Source organism: Amblyomma mixtum, chromosome 2 (genome assembly GCF_055824585.1).
Source record: "Amblyomma mixtum isolate Tamu chromosome 2, ASM5582458v1, whole genome shotgun sequence".
Lineage (NCBI taxonomy): Eukaryota > Metazoa > Arthropoda > Arachnida > Ixodida > Ixodidae > Amblyomma > Amblyomma mixtum.
In genome coordinates, this window is record NC_143013.1 from 263,628,632 (window position 1) to 263,649,891 (window position 21,260).

General features: G+C 47.8%; 2 protein-coding genes and 1 long non-coding RNA gene across 4 annotated transcripts in view; all 3 read left to right on the forward strand.

Moving 5' to 3' along the window:
• The first annotated feature begins 610 nt into the window (after positions 1 to 610).
• LOC149363849 (phospholipid-transporting ATPase ABCA3-like) overlaps positions 611 to 21,260 on the forward strand; it is a 53,180-nt gene continuing 32,530 nt past the window's right edge. The window contains exons 1-6 of the mRNA XM_089568614.1: positions 611 to 851; positions 4,083 to 4,186; positions 9,108 to 9,236; positions 10,822 to 11,044; positions 12,368 to 12,732; positions 15,812 to 15,946. Coding sequence (XP_089424740.1) covers positions 611 to 851; positions 4,083 to 4,186; positions 9,108 to 9,236; positions 10,822 to 11,044; positions 12,368 to 12,732; positions 15,812 to 15,946 — 1,197 coding nt within the window. The remainder of the gene's footprint in view (positions 852 to 4,082; positions 4,187 to 9,107; positions 9,237 to 10,821; positions 11,045 to 12,367; positions 12,733 to 15,811; positions 15,947 to 21,260) is intronic.
• Positions 16,180 to 20,219, forward strand: LOC149363850 (uncharacterized). 2 transcript variants are annotated; one of them, XM_089573804.1, is made up of 11 exons: positions 16,180 to 17,056; positions 17,557 to 17,671; positions 17,729 to 17,897; positions 17,958 to 18,330; positions 18,561 to 18,734; positions 18,854 to 18,929; positions 18,999 to 19,109; positions 19,197 to 19,445; positions 19,504 to 19,675; positions 19,809 to 19,957; positions 20,038 to 20,219. In XM_089573804.1, the coding sequence occupies exons 1-11, from the start codon at positions 16,751 to 16,753 to the stop codon at positions 20,217 to 20,219; spliced, it is 2,076 nt and encodes a 691-aa protein (XP_089429930.1). In that variant the 5' UTR covers positions 16,180 to 16,750. The 2 variants fall into 2 exon arrangements, with proteins under 2 accessions (XP_089429930.1, XP_089429931.1); XM_089573805.1 differs by having other exon boundaries at positions 18,854 to 19,109; positions 20,025 to 20,185.
• On the forward strand, positions 20,325 to 21,254 carry LOC149363851 (uncharacterized). The gene is made up of 2 exons (XR_016288587.1): positions 20,325 to 20,640; positions 20,779 to 21,254. It is a non-coding gene; the product is annotated as an uncharacterized LOC149363851 (long non-coding RNA).

The window sequence follows — 21,260 nt, forward strand, 5'->3', positions numbered from 1 at the left end:
TACCTTGGCGAGGGATCGCCTGCCTTGCTGTCCCCGTAGTGTCTGCGAGCATCACTCTGTCCTGGCCAGCTGACCAAAGGCAGATCGCGGTGAGACCTGGCTGCGGCGTTTCTTCGCTGCCGGAGCAACCCAGTGAAGCTGCCAGAACCCCCCAAGTAAGAACCTCAAGGCTCTCTTGTAGCGCTAGCCAGGGGACAGCTAAGCACAGTTCAAAGACAGATGTTCTCTGGGAGCTGTAAGAAGCGGAGGTAGCAGTTATGAGGCTTTGCACTCCCGCCCCCTCCTTTTTTGGAGACTCTATTCCGGGGTTCCATTGGAGGCGTCGGTGGCCGCCACGTTGGTTCAGTTGATGAACACACTGCTTTGTTGGCTTTGTGCCGTCCCTTGTTTTACTCTGTACAATGTCACTCGTGGCTCACTAACGGGCCTCCGGGCCGTTTTCTTATACGCTTGTCGGTACAGTCAACAACGGACCCCTGGCAGTGTTATCGGCCAGTCGCTCCTTCCACGAGAGCAGGATGGTCCACGAGAGCAGGATGGGATTGGTGCGATCGATCGTCAAGTTAAAGATGTAATGCGCCGCCGTCGTGCTGCGCAGGCAATGGCGACGATGCAGCCGCCTCCGAGCCAGGGCGCCGGCACAGTGCGCGTGTTGCAGCAGCTAAACCTGCTCCTGTGGAAGAACCTGCTAGTGACGCAGTTCCACCACCACTACGTCATCACCCTGCTCGAGCTGCTGCTGCCGGCCACGCTGTCGTACGCGTACTCCGTGCTCGAGCTGGACTTCTCGCGAGCGCTGCCCGTCAAGGAGGACGGCAAGCGCCAGCGCACGCTCCGCGAAGCATTCCTCGGTACGCTAACAGATCTTGCTGCTGGGCGAGTTGGTATGGAATGGCATAGTGTACGGTGGGGTAGGGTATGGTAAGTGCGGTGTATGGAACGGTACAGTACGATATGGTGGTCAAATGTTTTAGGGGAATCCCCCAAGGGGGAGTGCATTTGTAATAAGGGCGCAAATTACTAGCCGTCCCGGTTAGCTCAGTTGGTAGAGAGACTGCTAGGCGCAGCAGTGGTCCCGGGTTAGAACCCAGGACCAGAATAATTTTTTCTTTAACTACGAAGTTTCTGTGGAAGCTGTATAGCTTTCCTTTGTAGCCATATGGTTGCGCTTGGGAGGATGCCAATGAGTAATTTGCTCCCTTATTATAGTACATGGCATGGTACGATGCACGGCACGGTATGGCATAGTATGGGATTTTGTTTTACGGTAAGCGCTATTTAGTGGCCCAGCGCCACACTTTCATACAACCACTTTTTTCGAAAAACCACACCTTTCCTGACGCAGAAGGCCATTCTTGAGGTGCGTGTTTTGCCTCCCTTTCATTATCCTGTTTATTCGCGCCATTTCTTTGTCGTGATACGTTGCTCGGCAGGCAAACGTGAGGTGACGCACTAATACGTTAATACGAAGACGGGAGGTCAGGGACCCAAACTGGAGGGTTCGCTGCGAAAGAAATAACTAGTTCTGTCTTCTTCTGACGTATCTTCTTTCCACTGCGGGACCGTATTGAGGAGAGTAGATCAGGTGGTGAAGACCGTGGCCGAGTCGGCGTGCCTGCGCGCTCGTTTGTTTAGTAGCGCTGCTGCCTATCACTCCTGCTGTATACTTATTTAGATATATGAATGATAGTTTGTACCAAATTGTCACAAAGGAGGCTTACCGCGGTAAGAACAGCGGAAAAGCCAACGACAGAGCTCTGCACACTTGAAGTGCACCCTTTGTCAAAAGTAGAGCCAAGTCCATGCTGTGTGCATCGTTATGCATCTGCAGCGTTTCAAATATCTTGAAAGTCACGTTAAAGAACCCCACGTGGTCGAAATTTCCGGAGCCCTCCACTACGGCGTCTCTCATAGCCTTAGTCGCTTTGGGACGTTAAACCCCATAAACTAAACTAAACTGAACTAAATATCCTGAAAGTGAGAGGAACTGTCATCCTCCCTTTCCAAGTATTAGGGCCCCCATGGACGCTACAAGAGCCCCACTACACGTCTTAGAAGCAAGCCTCTTTGCCTCTACACTTTGACAACATACATAGAGAAACAAAAAGATGGTGAAACTTTTTCTTTTAACGAACTTAACTCTGTAGTACACATGCTACGGACTTTCGACATTCGTGAATACATTCAGGGAATGGGCCTTACTCGTTTTGTTGTTTTTCGCTCCATTTTCTTGCCTCACGCTGCACGATAACTGAGACGTCAAACTTGTCCCAACGATAACCCGCCGCTGTGGCTCCATGACGACAATTCTGCTGATGCTTAGAGGCCGCGGAATGGAGACCAGCCCTCTGGGACCGCACGGGAGCGATTTTTCAGTGTCCGTTAAATACATAGATGCACCAAACTTTATGGCTGTAAAAAGCTTATCGAAGGCTTTCTGCGCATACAAGAAAGCGTATAGGCAAATATCAAAGGCAAACAATGCACGAGACACTTAATATTGGTCTTGATGTACACACCGCCGCCAGTGTTCAACGTTTAGATCATACCGCGAGTGGCATCAGCATGACGCATGAAAGGGGTGACCGAACAGAGACGGGTTATATCATTGCTTAGCGCAGGACCTTATATATGTGTTAGGTGGTTTATTATCGCTTAGGCAAAATGGAGTCATAGACGAAGTTTAGTTTGTGCAGGGAGGTCTAACATAAACGATAGCAGTCATTCTGCAAGCAAGCAGGAATTTTGCGTTTGCTTTTACACTCTAGTTGACCGTAGTACCTACCACAGCTTTATCTGTCCACACGAAAATTATAGGAAACAAAGGAAAAACCATGCTTTTTCGCTCATACCTACTGACCATTGGCCGAATGCGCATATGTTCCCTGTTATGTTAGAGCTACCAGTACAATGTATGCAATACCGTGGGGGGGGGGGGGGGGGGGGGGTAGAAAGGAAATTCACATTCATTCACATTCACATTCATTTATTCCACATTTATCCTGGTACAGAAAAAATGTGAGGGCAAGGACTAAAAGCTGCTAGTTAAGCAGCTTGACTAAGGCCCTTGCCCCCTTTGATGGCAGCGTACAGGGGTTTAAAATCACACAAAAAATTACACACAATGATTAGATTAGTTTCTGCAGAAATTCTTGCACTACAGCACAAAATACGATCAAATAATATTTTACGCGCGTGCACCAGAAAGCATTATACCGAGTCAACACATACACACACACACACACACACACATATATATATATATATATATATATATATATATATATATATATATATATATATATATATATATATAGCACAATAAGGTAAACGTACTTGGTTGCTAGTTTAAAATAAGATGCGAAATTGAGAAACGCTTCGTTTATTGGGAGTCGACGTTTCGGACAGAGCCTGTCCTTTTTCAAGACTCTTGAAAAAGGACAGGCTCTGTCCGAAACGTCGACTCCCAATAAACGAAGCGTTTCTCAATTTCGCATCCTATATATATATATATATATATATATATATACTATGCCGAAGGCGCTAGTCCTATAAGATAAAAACTTCATTATGTTCCAGACATACGCGGCGCAGCTTTTATACAGCACAGTCAGTGATGACCTCAGCTTACTATTAGCGCGTGGTTTGCTAACACTGGCTGAACTCTATCCGTAGGCAAGGGTCCTGCCAGGATCCAGATGGGACTGTGACTGTGGCCGGCTGTGCCGATAGAGTGGCGCCTCTCATGAATTGGCCCATAAGAAACTTGGTGACAAATTTCGTGACCAGTCGGAAGCTATTGAAGTAGTGCATGGTACGGTTCCAGCATCGGCCGAATGCAGCGAGAAGTAAAGGAAAAGTGAAGCTCGCCACGCTCTCGCGATTCGGTGGACTTCACGAGTACTGAGCGTGTACTTTGAGGAGCACTGAGTGGTGATTCTGTGACGCCTCTACATGATTCGGAAAGCTCCCTGAAAGGCTTGGCATTTCATGAGTGATAACCTAGCTGCTCTAGTGCGGTTACTTAGGTATGCTCCGTGTTCGGTAAAGTGTTCATTGCTTCTTTTCCTCCTCTTTTCTAGTGTACTGGTCATCGGCGCCTGACCCCTACTTCCCTGTCGATGTAATCAGGAAGATAGAGGCTTCGGTTCTGCAAGCGACGAATGCAACCGCAATGAAACGGAATGTACGTGCTTTTCTTGTTTTGGTACTCCTGACAATACTTAGAACAGCAGCCATCACTATTCTACCCTTGGTCGACATTACATTTCCTCATTTATTTCATCGTTTAAATGCCTCGTAATCACCGTTTAGAAAGAAAAAGGTTGTTGCCTTAGAAAATAATGCAAATCGAAGGGGTATATGCATAAAGTCTTGAACAGGGAGTATAAAAACCTAAGACTACAGGCTCTCGTGAAACTATAGTGGCAGAAACTAGTGCCTTTCCTTCACCGACTTGTAATCGTGTTGGATGCTCCCTGGACCTCCATACCAAAGACCGACTATGAACGTGCTGTGTGAACCCTTAAAGTGTTCTTACTTTGGCTGTAAAAGCCAAACTTGTCAGTACATCCTCGTAGCAACACACGTGCACATTTTTTCTTCATTCTGTGGCACGGTTCCCCTTTAAGCACACATCGTTGAGCGTCTGGTTGTGGCCAAGTGCAGTGTCCCTTGCTATGTATACGTAAGCCTGCCTGCCTTGTTGACAAGGATGGCAAACCATTTTTTTTCTTTGATCCACTTTTGAATTTTTACCCCCTAGTAGAGACGCGGCAAACAGCGCTAAATACAGCTGTAGTGCAGAAGAATATTTAGGAATGATAATGGCGCACCGGATCTATATGGCCATCCCGCAGCAAATGGGTATTCTTGGCCATTGTAATGCATTTATTCCTTCTCGATTCCATTCCGTGCTGATTCCATTTATGATTCCATTTATGCATTTATGATTTTTTTTTTAGACAATTGCACGAAAAAAAAATGGAACAGTTTTTCCCTCCACTTATTTTAAACTCGTGATGTCAACACTCAGAAAGACTCAGAGATCACTGTTTCCAAGGGTAGTCGAGGTGCAGCCTATAGACCTCTTGCATTGCCCAGGGGGCGCTGCGAAAATGGTGCTAAAGAGCGCCCTCTGCCCTCGGCTGGGTAGTACCGGGCTCTGGCGTCTGCTTCGGAAAGCACGTTGGCAGTATGGACCCGCGACTTTCGCTTGTGCTGTGCCATGGCCTACAACGAATATCGGGCGCCGAAGATTTTTTCAGGGCTGGCACGCTGTGTAAAGGGAAGAAATTATGCAACGCCAAGCACGTGCACTCTGTTCAAGAAATAAGCGGCGAAGTTTCAACGCGGTGTCATTCGCAAGTGGAGAGAGTCGCGTACGAAGTTGAACTTCAGATAAGGTCTGCACGCTTCGAGATTCAAGCGGACCAACGCGATGAAATACTTGCAATATATGAATTCGCAGCAGTTCTAAACAGACATGTATACGGGACTGCTCGAGCGCACGACGGTACACGCCGCGCCAGCAGCGGTCTTTCAGCATGCCACGAAACGGTGGGCCTCCTGCAGTCTTTCTTGACTGCATCTCGCTAAACAAGTAGTCATGCTTGCCTTGTAGTAGCCGCCATCTGTTCCTTCAGCAAATGCTAACATGATGCAATGTATATATGAGCTCGCAGCCGAATAACGCTGCAGCGCGAGCTCGTGCGCTGCGCGCTTGATGTCGTTTTCTTGATGTAGCTTTTCATCCTTAAAACGACATCGCTCGAACACGTTCGCTGTTATCAGTGATGCCGCGCTGCCACATACGTGCTGGTTTGAGGTCGACAATGTGCACATTTCACTCTTGACGCTGGGCTGCTCGTAGTGCGTAGCGAATTCGGACCTAATCAACCCGCCCATTTGTGTTCATTTGCACGCACCTGGCCACCTCACCGCGTTGCACCAGTAGAATTGTCTCAATTGTCGCAGTGGCCGGGTCTTTAGTCGTGAATCACCAGCCATGCCTGCTGATTTGTCGATTTGCCTTAATAGTGATTATCTGAAGTGAGATGTTGACATGACATATGAATTATACAATGTATTTTTTTTTTGCGCTCTTTGCTGTGTTGTGCATTCCCTTGATATGATCTTTGAATTATGCTGTTCGTTTCTCACTTTTTGCTGCTTGCTCTGTTGTGCATTCCCTACTGTTTGGTGATTGTCATCGTACACTTTTTGCTGCTTTGCTGCTTGCTTGGTCCAACTGCCTATGTAGGGATCTACTAGACAAGTTCTGTTGTAGAATGCATAAATTCTCATTCTACGCCTGCATATGCGGCTGCTCGCTGTATACATATACATTTTTTGAGAGAGGTAAGCGCCAAAAGAACACGAACACAAGGAGGATGTGGCCGGCTGTAGACTGCGAGGAAGATTGTAGGTACATATGCGGGATGACTGGCCGAATTGTTTTTCTCGTTACCCACAAAGTGGCGACTGCATACCCTGATGGTCGGCACTGCATCCCACGGTTTGCCGTCCGGACTGCATGTGCAGAAAGAACGAATTTCAGCAACGCGGATAACCAAAGAAACATCAAGGCAGGCGAAGCAGCCAGCACAACGCGAAGGTTCGCTTACTGAGTGCGTCGAACTGCAGCTATCCAGCGCGTCCGGCGCTCCGCTTCCTGAGACCTTGAAGAAAAACGGTGGAATTTGATACTGGGATTCAGACCTTCTTGCTCGTTGCAGCCCACGACGCAGCAGTAACGACGGTGACGCTTTTTCGAGACTGAACGAGGTCTCTCGGGCGGATCGGCGTCGCCGATTCCTTCTGCTGCCTGCGTTTCGTGCTGATGCACACGGAGCGTCGGTTTTCTAAATACTAAGCCACGGCCAGGCCGCGGGGTGGTTGGTCACAAGTGACGATCCTTATTGCACTCACAACAGTGCAGAAAAACGTGCGAATCGACGCAAAACGCAGGCTAGAAAGGTGCGCCGCCACAGCCAGGGCTCACTACTGACCCAACCTGGTACTACCCAGCCAACTTCTCCTTGCCGCCACCAGGCGCCGCCACGTTACCTGAAACTCCAGCGCAAGAGGCCTATAGCCTCAGGGATCCGCAAGTGTATAAAACTGTTTTGACGCCACCATACAACTTGCGAAAACACACGGTGGTGGCGACACTTGTATTTAATTTCTGGCTACTTCCTAACTTATAACAGAGAGTATAGCGTCTTTTTCGACACAGGCCACCTTTTCAGTACGGGTTCGCGAATATTATCCTCTTATTCGATTCGCCGAACGAATCAAATGGTACCTGTTCAAAATTATTTGCATCGAATCGAATCCGTTCTCAAGTTTTCGAATGGCTTTCGAATAATTTGAACGAAGTTAGGGCACGTCGTACAACAACTATTTCGCCGACTATTTCGAAAACAGGGCCCACTTCGACGCCGCACATGCAGCATGATACCGCGATCCGTCCCTGCGGGAACGAGGTTCCCGCGTCGCGACGCGGTCCATTTGGATGGCGGTGGTCATAATACTCATACATGTAGCGCCTCAGGGCTCATCCAGATATAGCAAGCCCTGCCCTAATACCCTATATTGGAGGCAATGGCTCAAACTCACGTTCGAGGCACGTTCGAGTTTATTCGTTCTCGTCATCAGAGTGGCAAAAATGAATTTTTTATGCGTATAACATGACGGTCATATAATTAATATAATGATTTTTAATATTGAGTGGTAATCAGTGCTGCATCTTTGAACCGATACAGCTTGAATTTCACGATTCTTATCTCCGCCTTTATATAGCGCTCAGCTGCTCAGCTTGAATATTCCTTTGTACCAATATTCACGCAGATAGTGAATAATCACTCAAATATTTGATCCGTTATCGATTCGTTTCTTTCGCTGTTCGGTTCATATTCGATTCGGTTCGAAATGAAATTGGCAGTGGTTTAGCTCTGGTTAACCCTGGAGGATTGCGAAAGCAACGAGGAGAGAGAGAGGCGATGGAGAGCGCGCGGCACCGGCGGCGGCCCCGGCACGCTAGCTATGCGCCGCTACCACGAGGTAGCGAGGTAGCGCCGCGAGGGCGGCGGCGGCACCTCTGATATGCCTCTGAGTCACCCGCGCAGCGACGGCGGCGGCGCGGCAGCTGTGCGCCATGTGACGTCACTGCTCCTCGCGCATGCTCAGTATGGCCTTTCGTCAGCTCCGCGAAATGGCTCGGCGACTCGCGTAGTGTTGCTTGCGCAACAAAAGTTTGACTTGCGCACTCCTAATACTCATCGTACCTTGAGACGCACCTCTGCTTTTACTCTTGACGAGCTGGGATCACCCGGGAAGTCCCACTGTCGCTTTTTTAAGGCGAAAGCCTTAAATGCCTCATACTGTCGTTAGCAGCCGTGTCGGCAGCCGTGTCGGCAGATGTGTCCGCGTTTTGACGGGTGTCCACCGAGATATGCGAGACAGTTAACGCGTAATTTCCTTTCCTCAAATACAATTTTCAGTTTCTTCATTACGGCCCCTCTTTCTCTTTCTTCTTTCACTCCCACTTCCTCCCTTCCTGTACGATGCGGTTCGGGTGTCCACCGAGATGACAGAGCATTACTACGTCATTTCCTTTCCTCAAAAAGCGTTGCGTTCAAAGGGCAATGGCATCGCGCCGAACGGGTGGTGGCGTTCCGCGGACTGTATGGCAGCGCCACAACACGCTGTCGCGTTCCACTCCTAAAGGCGAAGCTTAAGCGTCATTAATTATCAGTTAATTAGTATTTAGTCATTAATCAGTAATTAGCCACGAATTAGTGATTTGTCATTACTTCGTCATCAATTATGTGTAACGTCATCCGGTGGTGACGTCACCAGTGTCACATAGGCAAGGTTAGGTTAGGTGCGGAAAACGCTTTCGCCTCTACGCACTTTAGACAGTCAAAGTGCCCCCTGATTTTTTTATGATAGAGATGTCAGGTGTCGGTTGACTTGCATACCGCCTTTATTGAACCCAGGGAAGGTCCCTGTGAGCAAAGATAGAGGGTAAAGAGCTCGGAAAGGGGGGGGGGGGGGGGGGGAGAGATGGCGGTGGTGCAAAACAGGTAGGATGTACTTTTCAGGTGAACCTGGTTCGCAAGGAAGGTCTGTCCGGCTATGTGCTTACCTCCCTGCCGTTCGTGTTGGTGCTGAGCATGCCGCTGCCTGGATTCGCCTACCGAGTCTCCATGGAGGTCAACAGCGGAGCGAAGGTATGCGCATAGGCACTACTACTCTTACAGCAATCATGAGGGCATTCGCTGGATTCTTCAGTAAAGATTTCCCTTATATATACATGCGTACCACTACTGCTCAATCGCGCATCAGTTTATCGTGAGCTTTGTTTCAAACCCGACAGCACTGGTAAGCTCGGATGGCTCGAGCACGTTGTCAAAAAACAGTTTTAAAACTTGAGCTACTTGTGGAATAGGAGATTGCTTTTAAAATGGAAAAGTTCCACGACGCATCAAGAATGTAAACAAAAATAATATATGAGAACAGTAGTGCGGCCTATAGTTGGTTCTTTATGGTAACGAAAAAGCACGAACTATCATGTAAGAATACAGGCTGGGCGGAAAGAGAACCGTCCCGGCCTTCGTCAGAAAAAAGCGCGAATGCTTAACAGCGTCATATATATACATAGGTTGGCGAGATCAACATGACATGAAAATAACGAAAACAAATATGTAATCCGAAAAAGGCACGTGGCGAAGCAGGCACGTGGCGAAAATGGAACAAGAGAGCAGAGTTCGTAAGGGTAAGAGAACAAGGCTAATCGTTTCTTGCAGAACCTGCCAAATATTTCCAAATTCTGGCGTGAAACAACTTTCATCATTTTCATTATTTCTTATTCCTTGCGCCCTGTAACTTTTTTTTTCACTCACGTAATCAGCACCATCTACCAGCGCTACTTTTAACCTCCTGAGCGCTGAACAGCCTCTGTTGTCCTCGTGTCAAGTTTTTGTTCCGTGCTTAAGAGGATATTTGGTAACGCGTCGCATCATTATCAACGTGCCTCACCAACCCACTGCTCTCTTGGTTTACAGGGAGTCTCACCTATGGTTTTAAAGAGTCTTTAAAAATAGGGTTTTTGAGTTAGAAGAGCGCTTTTTTCGGCATAGCATTGTCAGCGGAGGAATACACCAGAATACAGCCATGACGTGCTAACTATCAGTCTAGTTAACAAATTTCGAATAGTTAACTTTCTAACTATTACTGTTAAGCTCCTTAATTACTGAAAGGTGTATAGTCCACCGTAAGTAATATCAGTATCGGTTTTCATAATCCCGAAAACGCGATTGCCCTCGGCGCTGTGGTCCACCAAAATTTGGCTATTTCGACGAGTTATGTGGACTGGAGAGGTTGCTTTGCCTGCAAGCGTCTGGAAAGAGCATGTATTTTGGCGCGATGTAGGCAAAAGTTGTTATGCCACAGCGCCGAGGGTAACCCCGTTTTCGAAATTCTAAAAACTGATATGGACATTACTTACGGCGGGCTTCGCGCCTCTCAGTAATTAAGGAGCCTAATAGTAATAGCTACAAAGTTAACTATTCAGTATTAGTTAACCAGCCTGCTAGTTGGCACGCCTTAGCAGCATTCTGATGTACTACACCGCTGACGATGCTTCCGAAAAAGCGCTTTTTTAACTCAAAAAACCTTGTTTCTAAAAATTGTGTAGTCTTAGATGAAACGTCCTGTACATCGTTCTGTCGACCCCTGTGCGCCCACGATGTTGGAGATGTTACCGTGAAGAGCAGCTGTTCCGATGGTTGACCTCTGCGCGCTTCTTTCGGGCAGGGGCTCATGGAGGCGTACGGCGTCAGCAGCTGGGTCTACTGGATAGGCAACCTTGTCGTGGAGCTGACCAAGCTGTTCTTCATCACCGTGCCCACCGCGCTGGTGTGGACGTACACCGCGGTGTTCCAGTCCACCAGCATCGATGTGCAGCTGCTGCTGGTCACGCTGTTCTTCGCCTCCTCGCTGGCGCTCTGCCTGCTGATCGCCAGCTTCGCCACCAGACGTGAGCATGTCACGGGACTCTTCGTTGTCACTAACTTTCTCGACTTTGAAGATTTACTTTATCGCAAGAGCAGCCTTATATTGCGGTTTCTTTGCAACGACCGCACTCGGAGTGCATACGTGTCAGTGCACTAGTGTACGGTTAACTCAAGCACCTTGCAACTGCTGATCCTAAACTAATCTAAACTAATCTCAAGCGAGCAAGTAGAATAACAAAAAAAGCAAAAACGTGTACAAATGCACACGCGAAGCGCTGTGTGCAACCGCTGTAGTATTGCATTGTTGCAGATTGCACACAGAAGACCGTATTATATCTACGCTACCTCATTTTTTCATTTACTAGGTCTTCATCTAAGAGAGAGAGAGAACTAAATTTTCAGCTCAAGTCCGAGCCTTCTTCATCTAAGCTAACCTTGATAACCTACGCTCCCTTGTGTGTAGTGTATGTTTTACGAGGTCGTGTATACTGGGTGCTTTTAGATATGACCGGCCTCTATTGTCACCAAGGTTAGTTAACCAGTGCGAACGCAAGTAAGTCTGCGAAATCTTACGTCCAAGAAGCTGAATACGTTTCTGTTAGGAGCCGCCGCGTTGGCTCAGTGCATGGCTATGGCGCTCGGCTGGTGACCCGAAAGACGTGGGTTCGATCCCGGCCGCGGCCGTCGAATTCCGATGGAGGCGAAATGCGAGGGGCCCGTGTACTGTGCGATGTCAGTGCACGTTAAAGACTCCCAGGTGGTCGAAATTTCAAGAGCCCTTCACTATATACGGCGTCCCTCATAGCGTGAGCCGCTTTGGGACCTTAAACTGCATAAATTAAACTTTTGTTTCTGTAAAGAGCAATCGTAAACTTCGGGAACTATGACAGCGCGCGCATCAAGCATTACCTTCCCAAGCAGCCCAGGTAATCAGTTCAATATTGGAAATGGATGGTTACACTCTGGTTCTTTGTAGCACCGCCCCTCCGTGGTGGCTCAGTGGTTACGGCGCTGGGCTGCTGGCCCCAAGAACGCGGGTTCGATCCTGGCCGCGGTGGTCGAATTTCGATGGAGGCGAAATTCTAGAGGCCCGTGTACTCTGCGATGTCAGTACACGTTAAAGAACCCCAGGTGGTCGAAATTTCCGGATCCCTTCACTACGGTGTCCATCATAGCCTGAGTAGCTTTGGGTCGTTAGAACCCAATAAACCAAACCTTTGTAGCACCGGGCTTTGCCAATACATTTCCAACATTGGGCAGATTAGGTGTGCTGCTATGGTTGTGACTGCTGTAAGCCGTGTTGCCATCGCAGGTGACTATATATGGCTGCGCATTGTTGCCTGCAGCCGGCGTGGCCGCGCTCTCGGTGGTAGTGATGACGCTGACCTCCACGCTGCTGCCGGTGGTGGCGCTGGTGGGCTACTCCATCGAGTTCATCGACATGACGCGCCTGCTCCAGCTGCTGAGCTGCCTCATCCCGGACGTGGCGCTCACGTACGCCTTCACCATGATGTTCATCAACGAGGAGCTGGGCGGCGACCTCCTCACGTCCGCCGACCTGAACCGGTTCGTGCTGCTGGACGTGACGCTGTACAAGATGGTGCACGCCATGATGGCCACCTTCGGCGTCTGCCTGCTCCTCACCATGTACATCGACCGAGTGTGGCCCGGAGGCGACGGGGTGCCCGAGAGAGCGCTGTTCTTCACCGATGTGAGTGCTCCGGCCAAAGCGAGGCGACGGCGCGCGGGTTGGAAGGCGCAGAAAGCTCGAACTGTTCTCGACTTTCATGCTGAAGTTTTTGCCGACAACTTCTAAGAAGATGTGCACGAAGGACCTTGTTATTCGAAAAGTGCACAATCGGCCGTCTTGGTGGCAACCAACGCTCTCGTCATAATAATGAGGAAAAGAAAACGTGTGAATGCTAGCAATTTGTAAGTTGTATCTTAAAGATGCGAATGATTAAATGTATCATATGATCGAAATACACCTTGAAAGTCCAGAACAAGTGTCATGAGGCATCTCTGGCAAATGAATATTACCATTAGTAGTAGTACAAGTAATATTAGGTATTTATTAAAAAAACTAACAAAGGGAAGAAAAGATGTTGCTAGCCGCGGCATCTGCCATCGAAACCTGAAGCACCTGAGCTGCAAAATGAATAAATACGCTTCGCTCGTTGCCACTTGTTCTATGATAGCATAGGAATAATTATTCGTATTTCGTTAATATTTTTCCTGTAATAATAAGGAACCTGACTTTGCATGTCTACGCGCATATTAATCTACTTTTATTTGTTTTTGAGCTGGTGCTTCCTAGGACGTATGTCCTTACGGTATACGACATTACTGCTTGCCATCGTTCGTTTTGATTTGGTTGCTATACTCTGTTTATGCATGGCACTGTATCCTGCTAAGTTTTTATATGCTCTTGTGCCATTTTAGCTTTCCTGTTGTGCTTATTCGCGTCGAAATACACTTCAGCTACTCGAAGATCGCTACTGATTCATTGTTTCCCTCAGATTGAGAGGACATAGTTAGCGCTAAAAAACAGGGACGACATGGTAGAAGATGACAACACAGGCACAGGTTTCAAAATAATGTAGGAATCTCTCTGGAAAATTTTTTATCGCTTTAGAATTTTATCTTTCTAGTACCTTTGTTAATTTTGAGGGCAGGAAATTTGTTCAGCGCGAGGGCGTCTGCATAGGCTCGTGCATCGCCCCTTTGCTTAGTGAACTGTTTTTAGCGAGTTTGCACAAACGCATTGAAGCGCGCCTCAATGACAACAAGATTTTACGGATTTTTAAATATGTAGACGATTTTCTTGTAGTAGCAAAACGTGAAGACCACAGAAATGAGGATCTAATCCACCATACTTTAGTTCTTTTTAAGTCCTGTGCCCGGGTTCTGAATTTCACCCATGAACTTGAAAATAATGGTATTCCCTACAGTTTATTGATGTTCTTTTTTTTCTTTGGTGAATCACACGTTTGCCACATGTACCGGCCAGGGTCCAAAAAAAATGAATTGTGAATTTTGATCCGGCCCACTCCAAATTGGTTAAAAGAGGCATTGCTAAGACATGCCTTCTTGCAGCTCTAGAGAAGTCTTGCTCGCACAAGGTGCTTGAGCGTGTACAATAGCAGGCGGGTCGCTTGACAAAGGCAGGTTTTTCCTTGGAATTTGTGGCATCGGTCGCCGAGAGCCTGATATACAAGATAAAAGCTGGAGACCAAAAGCCGACGACTGAGCAACATGCTCACGAACGGGCTAGATGCGTGGCACTGCCCCATGTTCACCAGCACCGCCTTAAAAAGGTGGCCATGAAAGGCAATATCAGGGTACTGCTTACTGCACCCAACAAACTCGGAAAACTTTGGAGAGTTGTTAATGATGACTGCAACGGAAAACTGCCATGTCCCATCAAGCATGGGAAGCCGTTTTCGGCCTGCAGGGCCAATGTGGTCTATCGAATTCCGCTGTCTTGCGGAAAATGCTACATCGGCCAAACTGGCCGTTGTATCAACGTTCGCCTCATGGAGCACAAGAATCTGGCAGGAGCTATATCATTCCCTGGACACTTCGCGGTACGCTGCAAACGATGTAAACTTTACTGAAAAACTTGTACCCCTTGGTTGAGCAGACACGTGTGATATATGTAAATGCAGACCAGAAGGAGCGGTAGGTATTGGAAGCCTTTATTATTCACATGGAAAAGCAATCGTGTGTGAGCAAACCAAATGTTTACCTTTCTACTGAAGAATCGAAGTTCCTGTATAGGGAAGTGCCGTCACGCATGCGATTTGATTGTTGATTTTTGTTTGCACCCGATTGTCACCTATAAATTCGTGGTATTTTTCGGGAATAAAGTCAGTTGATGTACTAGTGCCTGTGTTGTCTTCTTCTACCCTGTCGTCCCTGTTTTTTAGCGCTACTACTATGTCCTCTCAATCTAGACACCAACTGGCCCAGCTTTCTGCCTTAAAAGTTTCCCTCGGAGTTCAGTGTTGTGCGCGGTTTTGACGCACAGGGCAGAAAAGTAAACACATCCTATTATTGAGGCTTTGAGAGCCTAAAGAACACACCTCTCTCTCCCACAACACAAACCATAGTAATGGCTATGTTAAGGAAGCCGACTGGCTCGATAATGTATTCCGAAATAAATACTGTTGAAGATTCAAACTGTAGCAAATGAAGGTATATTGTATACCTTATGCTTTGCCCACTCCTGAAAAACATCCCCAAAATCATTGACAGCATTGCAAAATAAAATGTATCATTAGAAAAAACACGGACCTTGCTAAGTAAAAGTCACAGTACAGGCTTCAGCCTAGCGTTCTAAGCCTTTATAAGTCGTTTTATATGAAGTCGGAAGCCCGATAAAGATAGATCTGCATTGAGGCAAACGAAAGTATATACAACGCTTTTCTTGAACTAATGGTAGCGGATGGTTGTTGCAAAGGAGAAAAAAAAAGAGCCCACACTTAGAGTGGCAGTTTTACTTACACCGGATTACTATATCATTGTGTTGATTGATCGTTTGCAAAATACATTTGGAATTCGGCCAATAACATCGCATACTCTAAAAACCGCTATGGCGGTTCGTATAGCGCCTCTCATGGCTACAGACCACTTCGCACTTTGACACTTTGCACATGCAGCAAGAAAGATAATCCCATCAGATAGGAAATGTTTGTAAGGCTTGCATGGGCATTTTGCAGGATGTTATCAATATTGACCGGAGTTCTGAGTAATTTCCATAGGCTTACAGTGTTACTCCTTTTCAACAGCCCAGCTTTTGGGGCGTGAGTCATACGCTGTTCGGCGAACAGAAGACCAAGATGCCCATGGACGCCGAGAGGCACGTCATGGAACCAGTGGTAACCGCCAAGCTGCCATTCTTGGTTGTCCACAAGCTCACCAAGGTGATACTATAGTGTGATGTTTAGCGTACGGTGGTGTTAAAGGTGCACTGAAGAGGATTCTGAACATGTCTTTTTGCCGCGGGAACTTGATGTACACGTTCCCAGCATTCTTAGGAGCTGCGACTTATTGCCCTGTGTGGCCGATTTCCTCAATTAAATCTAATTAACGTCCGGCTCCCGCCTTTTTTTTTTGAATTTGGCCTCATACGATGGGCGGAGTCTACTAACGCGTCGAGTGCCTTTCAGTCAGCTCTGTGGAGGCTTTGCTTTGGCTTTATTTTGTTTTTTAAGTTTCCGTGAATAAGTAGTTGCATTCGTAGATAATATAGCCGCAAAATAAGCCAACAGAAATAAAATTACGCGCGGACTATTTGCTTTCGCCAATGACTTGACTGAAGTGAAATGAAAACCGCGAAAATAATCGAACTAATTTCTATTACTCTTTCTGGACACGCAGGATACAATAATTTGATAAATCCGCGACATAGTTGTGGTTCATAGAGCGTATCACTAAAAAAAAACAAGCCCGAAGCAGCCGGACTATGTTTTCTCCTCGTCTGCTGCCATAGGAGTGATGCGCCCTACCGCGGTGGCTTCGGCCTGCTCCGAGGAAGCGCTCGCCTCGCTTCTTTTACTTGTCGGTTGTTGGTGCACGCGGTCCTTACTCCCAGAAGGTCCTGTGTGCCCCACTTCCTACTTTTGCTATCCTGCGACATCCTTGGATCTACACTTTTTCGTGTGATCTGTGGGACGCCATCGCGTTTTGTTGCGAGTGTTGTTCGGTTCGCGAGTGATATTTTCGCGATGCCGGACGTTTGTGCGGTGAGGTTGTGCCCTCATCGGACTAAGAAAAATTGGCACAAGGGCCTACGTTTGTTCGCCTTGCCGAAGGACGAACCGCGACGTAGTGCATGGCTACGTTGCGCGGGGCTCGATAACACCGAGACGCTACCAAAGTGTGTCCGCTTCTGCTCTGAACACTTCGAGATAAGCGCTTTCCATCGGCCCGACGTGAGTCACTCTCGCCTGCGTTGGAACGCTATGCCCACGCTTCGACTTCCCGTCGTCGATGGAACCGAGCAACAAGCCCCGAAGCGCCAAAGAGTACTGGTAAGTATTTCTATGAATTAATTTTCTTAGCATGGCTCGACAGTGTCGTTCTGTAGGATCGCTGACTCGAACATGCGTCAGGCTGAAGATATAGTTTGTTCTAAAAGTTACGTGGCTGTATCATGACGCGAATGGTCATCATTTGCAGAAGCGAAAGAAGTAACAGTGTTCCGTGCTTCGCGTTCGTAAGTGTGGGGTCGGCTAAATAAGCTTAGAAACTTTGATATACAGCTTGTTCGGCAATTTTACGCGCGCCGTACAATGCTTCCGCCGGCTAAAACGGTGCATTGTTCGCGCTCAAATTTCGCGCAGACATGGCGTTTGGTTGTAAATGCTGTGATTCACGATGCCGTGCACCCGATAGAAACTAATCAAGTTCCCAAATCGGTGTATTTATAGTGAAGGCATGGAATGTAGAGCAATCCTGAAATGCTATGTTGCACCACCTCCAGCTTTGTAAACCGAAGTGACTGATCGGCCTTTGTACAACCATCTTTCAGAGCAAGGATCTTCAACCAGATCCCTCTGAGGCAAGGCTTTCAACAGCTGCAGCCAGCAGTGGTCCGTACCAGGACAATGGTTCTGTCGAACACAGCACTAGATCTGAAGCTGTCTGTAAGTCCTTATTGCATTTCGTCCATTCTGTGTGGATGAATATTTGTTTCCCTACAGTGACGCCAGCTGCGACTTCTCCTGGCCGTGTCACAGAGGAGCCCTTGCTGCTTCCACCCTTCGTCCCGGCCACATGCAGCAGTGATCCACTTGACTGCACATCTCCACAGGGTGACAGGCTAGACTCTGACTCCAGCTACTCTCCAACCTACCATGACGATACCGAAAGGTGGGCTCTTCACAGCTGCATGGGTTTTGGGCCTAACAGTTGGCACTATTCTGATTCCAGTGAGTCATCCGCAGAGAGTACACCGGCCCCCCCAGAAGAAGAACGGCAGTTCTTGGTCTTTGAGAGCTGTCTGAGGGAGCTGTTCCAGACATGCCCAGAGTGCTCGAGGCCTTGTGAAACCACCATTACCACCAAAGGCAGCCTCATCAATGTCATCAGCATCTGTCCTCTGGAGCATGTCCGGACGTGGAACAGCCAGCCTGTCATCAATGGAAGGGCAGCAGGAAACCTTCTGCTGTCCAGCCACCTCCTCTTTTCAGGAGCAAATGTAGCTTCCACACTGAGGATGCTGCGCCACATGAATGTGCAGGTCCCAAGTGACCGGACCTTCTACAACTATCAGGATGCCCTCCTTTTTCCTGCGATAGAAAAGGTGACCAACAAACCATACTGATATATTTACCCCAGCTTGACCAGATGTTTTCAAAAAAGTTCAATTCTCGTTAGCCAGAAGGCAGAAATGAAGTTCAGATTAAACGAACACACTTCTCCTGACATCACTTTTTTGTTGTTTTGTAGTAACTACCGCTGCAGTAGTGCACAATCAAACTAAGTTGTAATTTTACACTGGGCTAGTCAAGAAATGGAATAACATTTGAACAGATCTGGCTACAAGAACAAGCTGAACTCATGGACCAGTTGAACAACCAAGAGGTTGATGTCACCGGTGATGGACGATTTGACTCCCCTGGGTTTTCTGCCAAGTTCCTGACATACACCACGCATGTTGAGCAGATCAACAGAATTCTTCACTCGGTCCAGGTCCAGCTGGGGGAGGTCAGTAGACACGTCTGTGGAAAGTTGTTGCAGTAATTCAGTGATAAATATTTATGTAAGCCGTTGGTAAGTAGAGTGGAAATACAGGAATGTAATGTTTGAAACCCGTCTTCATGCAGTCGGAGCAGGCAATGGCCAGCGTGAACATGGAGAAGGAAGGCCTAATCAAGCAGCTGGAATTCTTCAAGGAGAAATGTATGGCATGCCACAAAGGTTTATATGGTAGACAATTTATCGTTATCCCACCGACAATGCATAACACAGGTATCAAGATCCGGTCTCTCACAACTGACCGTCACCCTGCCATACGAAAGCACATGCAGACCCGTGAACCCAAGATCAAGCACTACTTTGACATTTGGCACATCTCAAAAGGTAAGAAAGTTGAGAGCATGATTGAAAAGATGCTTGCTTGCACAGAATGTGCTGCAGGCTTCCCTGATATGCCTTTTTAAAATTAAGGTGTCAAGAAAAAGCTAGCTGCGGCAAGCAAGCGGGCTGGATGCAAGGAGCTGGACCTCTGGATTCAGTCAACTACCAACCACATGTACTGGGCAGCCCGCGCTGGAGGGGGCAATGCAGAGCTGGTCGTCGACGTCTGGCGGAGTATGAAAAATCACGTCATCAACCAGCACTCTGGACATGGTGGACTGTACCCAAGGTGTCTCCACAGCGACATGCCAGAGGAGACAAGAGTTTGGATGGACCCCAGTGAGTTGTTTTTGCCCTTGTCTAAAGAACTTGTTTTAAAGCATACCTTTTCCTCAAGAGTCCCAGGCATACGAGCAATTCAAGCACATCACTGAGGACAAGCGTCTCCTCAAGGATATCACACAGATGTCCCCCCATGGCCAAACGTTTGCTCTGGAGGCATTCCACAGCATCTTGATTGACTTCGCGCCAAAGTCTATGGCATTTTCTCCAGCAGGGATGCTCGCAAGGTAATATTATATTGTAGTTCTGTCCTCTGTCTAGAGGCAGTTGGTTTATTCCAAGAGTCAGCACGTAACCACATCCACGTACTCCAGATCATTAGGCAGCATTGCCATCCGATGCGATATCCTCAACTTACAGGACGCAGCTTGCCATCCTCCACTTCAATGAAAATGCAGACCGGTCCCAGGCGAAGACAAAGGAAGGCAATTCACGCTGGATGATGAAGACTACCAAGGCGCGAAAAGGCCATCACACAGTGTGCCCCATCAAAACAGCTACCACTTACAGTAAGTATTATGCTTCATCCCAAATGAGTGACTTGAGGGGAGCCTTTTGGAATGAAGTAATGTGAAGATTTCATTTCCAGAGTATGTCGGAAAGCTTGTAAAAGAAGTTATCAGCAGCAGCGAGCTCTGGCAATCTCTCTCTGATGCATCAGAGGCCAACACAAGTACTTTCCCAGCACCAATGACCTCGGCCTTCACAAGGCCTTCTCTTCAGGACCTTGTGGAAGCAAGGAGGTCCCGCCTCAGCCTGGGTCCCCAGTGAGGCTAGACCAAACAAGGTGAGGGCGACAACATCCAGCGTGTTTGAAAGTCTGAACTGTCAGACGAGCTGCAAGATGTGTGTTCCCCCTTCTGCTGCACCAGAGGCCGACATAGCATCTTCGTGGCAGGGCTCGGAATCCTACTTTGCAAGTGTAATGAGGACCAATGGCTGCCAATGACATCACTCACACTGTGTCCCATGCAAACACTTCCAACTTTCAGTGAGTAACATGTGTAACTTCTGCATGAATGACATTCGGGGCGTATTTTCGAACAATATCATGCGCCAATTTCCTTTCCAGAGCGCACCTGAAAGTTTGAGAAGGAAGTTATGAGCAGCGCCAAGAGTCAGCGATCCTTCTCTGATGCATCAGAAGCCAGCATAAGTGCTTTCCCAGCACCAACGATCGGCTTTCGCCAAGGTGAGGGGGACAACATCCAGCGTGTTTGAAAGTCTGAACTGTCTGATGAGCAGCAAGATGTGCGTTTCCCCTTTACTGTAACGGAGGTCGACATGAACGTCTTGTCAGCACATACTTTTACAAGTTTCTTGCATGCAGGTCCAACCAGCTACAGATTCCCAGGTTCCTGTCTACCCGGCCCCAGATTGTATGGACATGCCAAGACACGTATCCTTTGTTGAATGGTCACCTTGGCAACCAACATCTTTTGCAGAAAAATGACTGGTTCAGCCAGATCACACAGATTTTTCTCTCGGCAGAACCTGCCTGCTAGAGAGCGCGTATCCCAGTTGGCGGATAGGGATGCTCTTATCACAGTCTGGCCGTTCTCCTCTGCAATTTGTGCAGTCACTTGCAAGACACTGTTAGCAGGAATAAACTTTGATTCAGTGCACCTGCAGTTACATTCCCCTTGACTGGCAGAGGAGCAATTGAGGCAAGTGTGATAAGAGTGGTGCTTGCACCCGCGGACCAACAGGCATTCAGATTTGAGCAGGATCCCGGCCACCTACCAAGTGCCGGAAGGATTCTGCAGATACATCTAAGCAAGTCAATAAACTATTTTACAACTGCTATTCTGA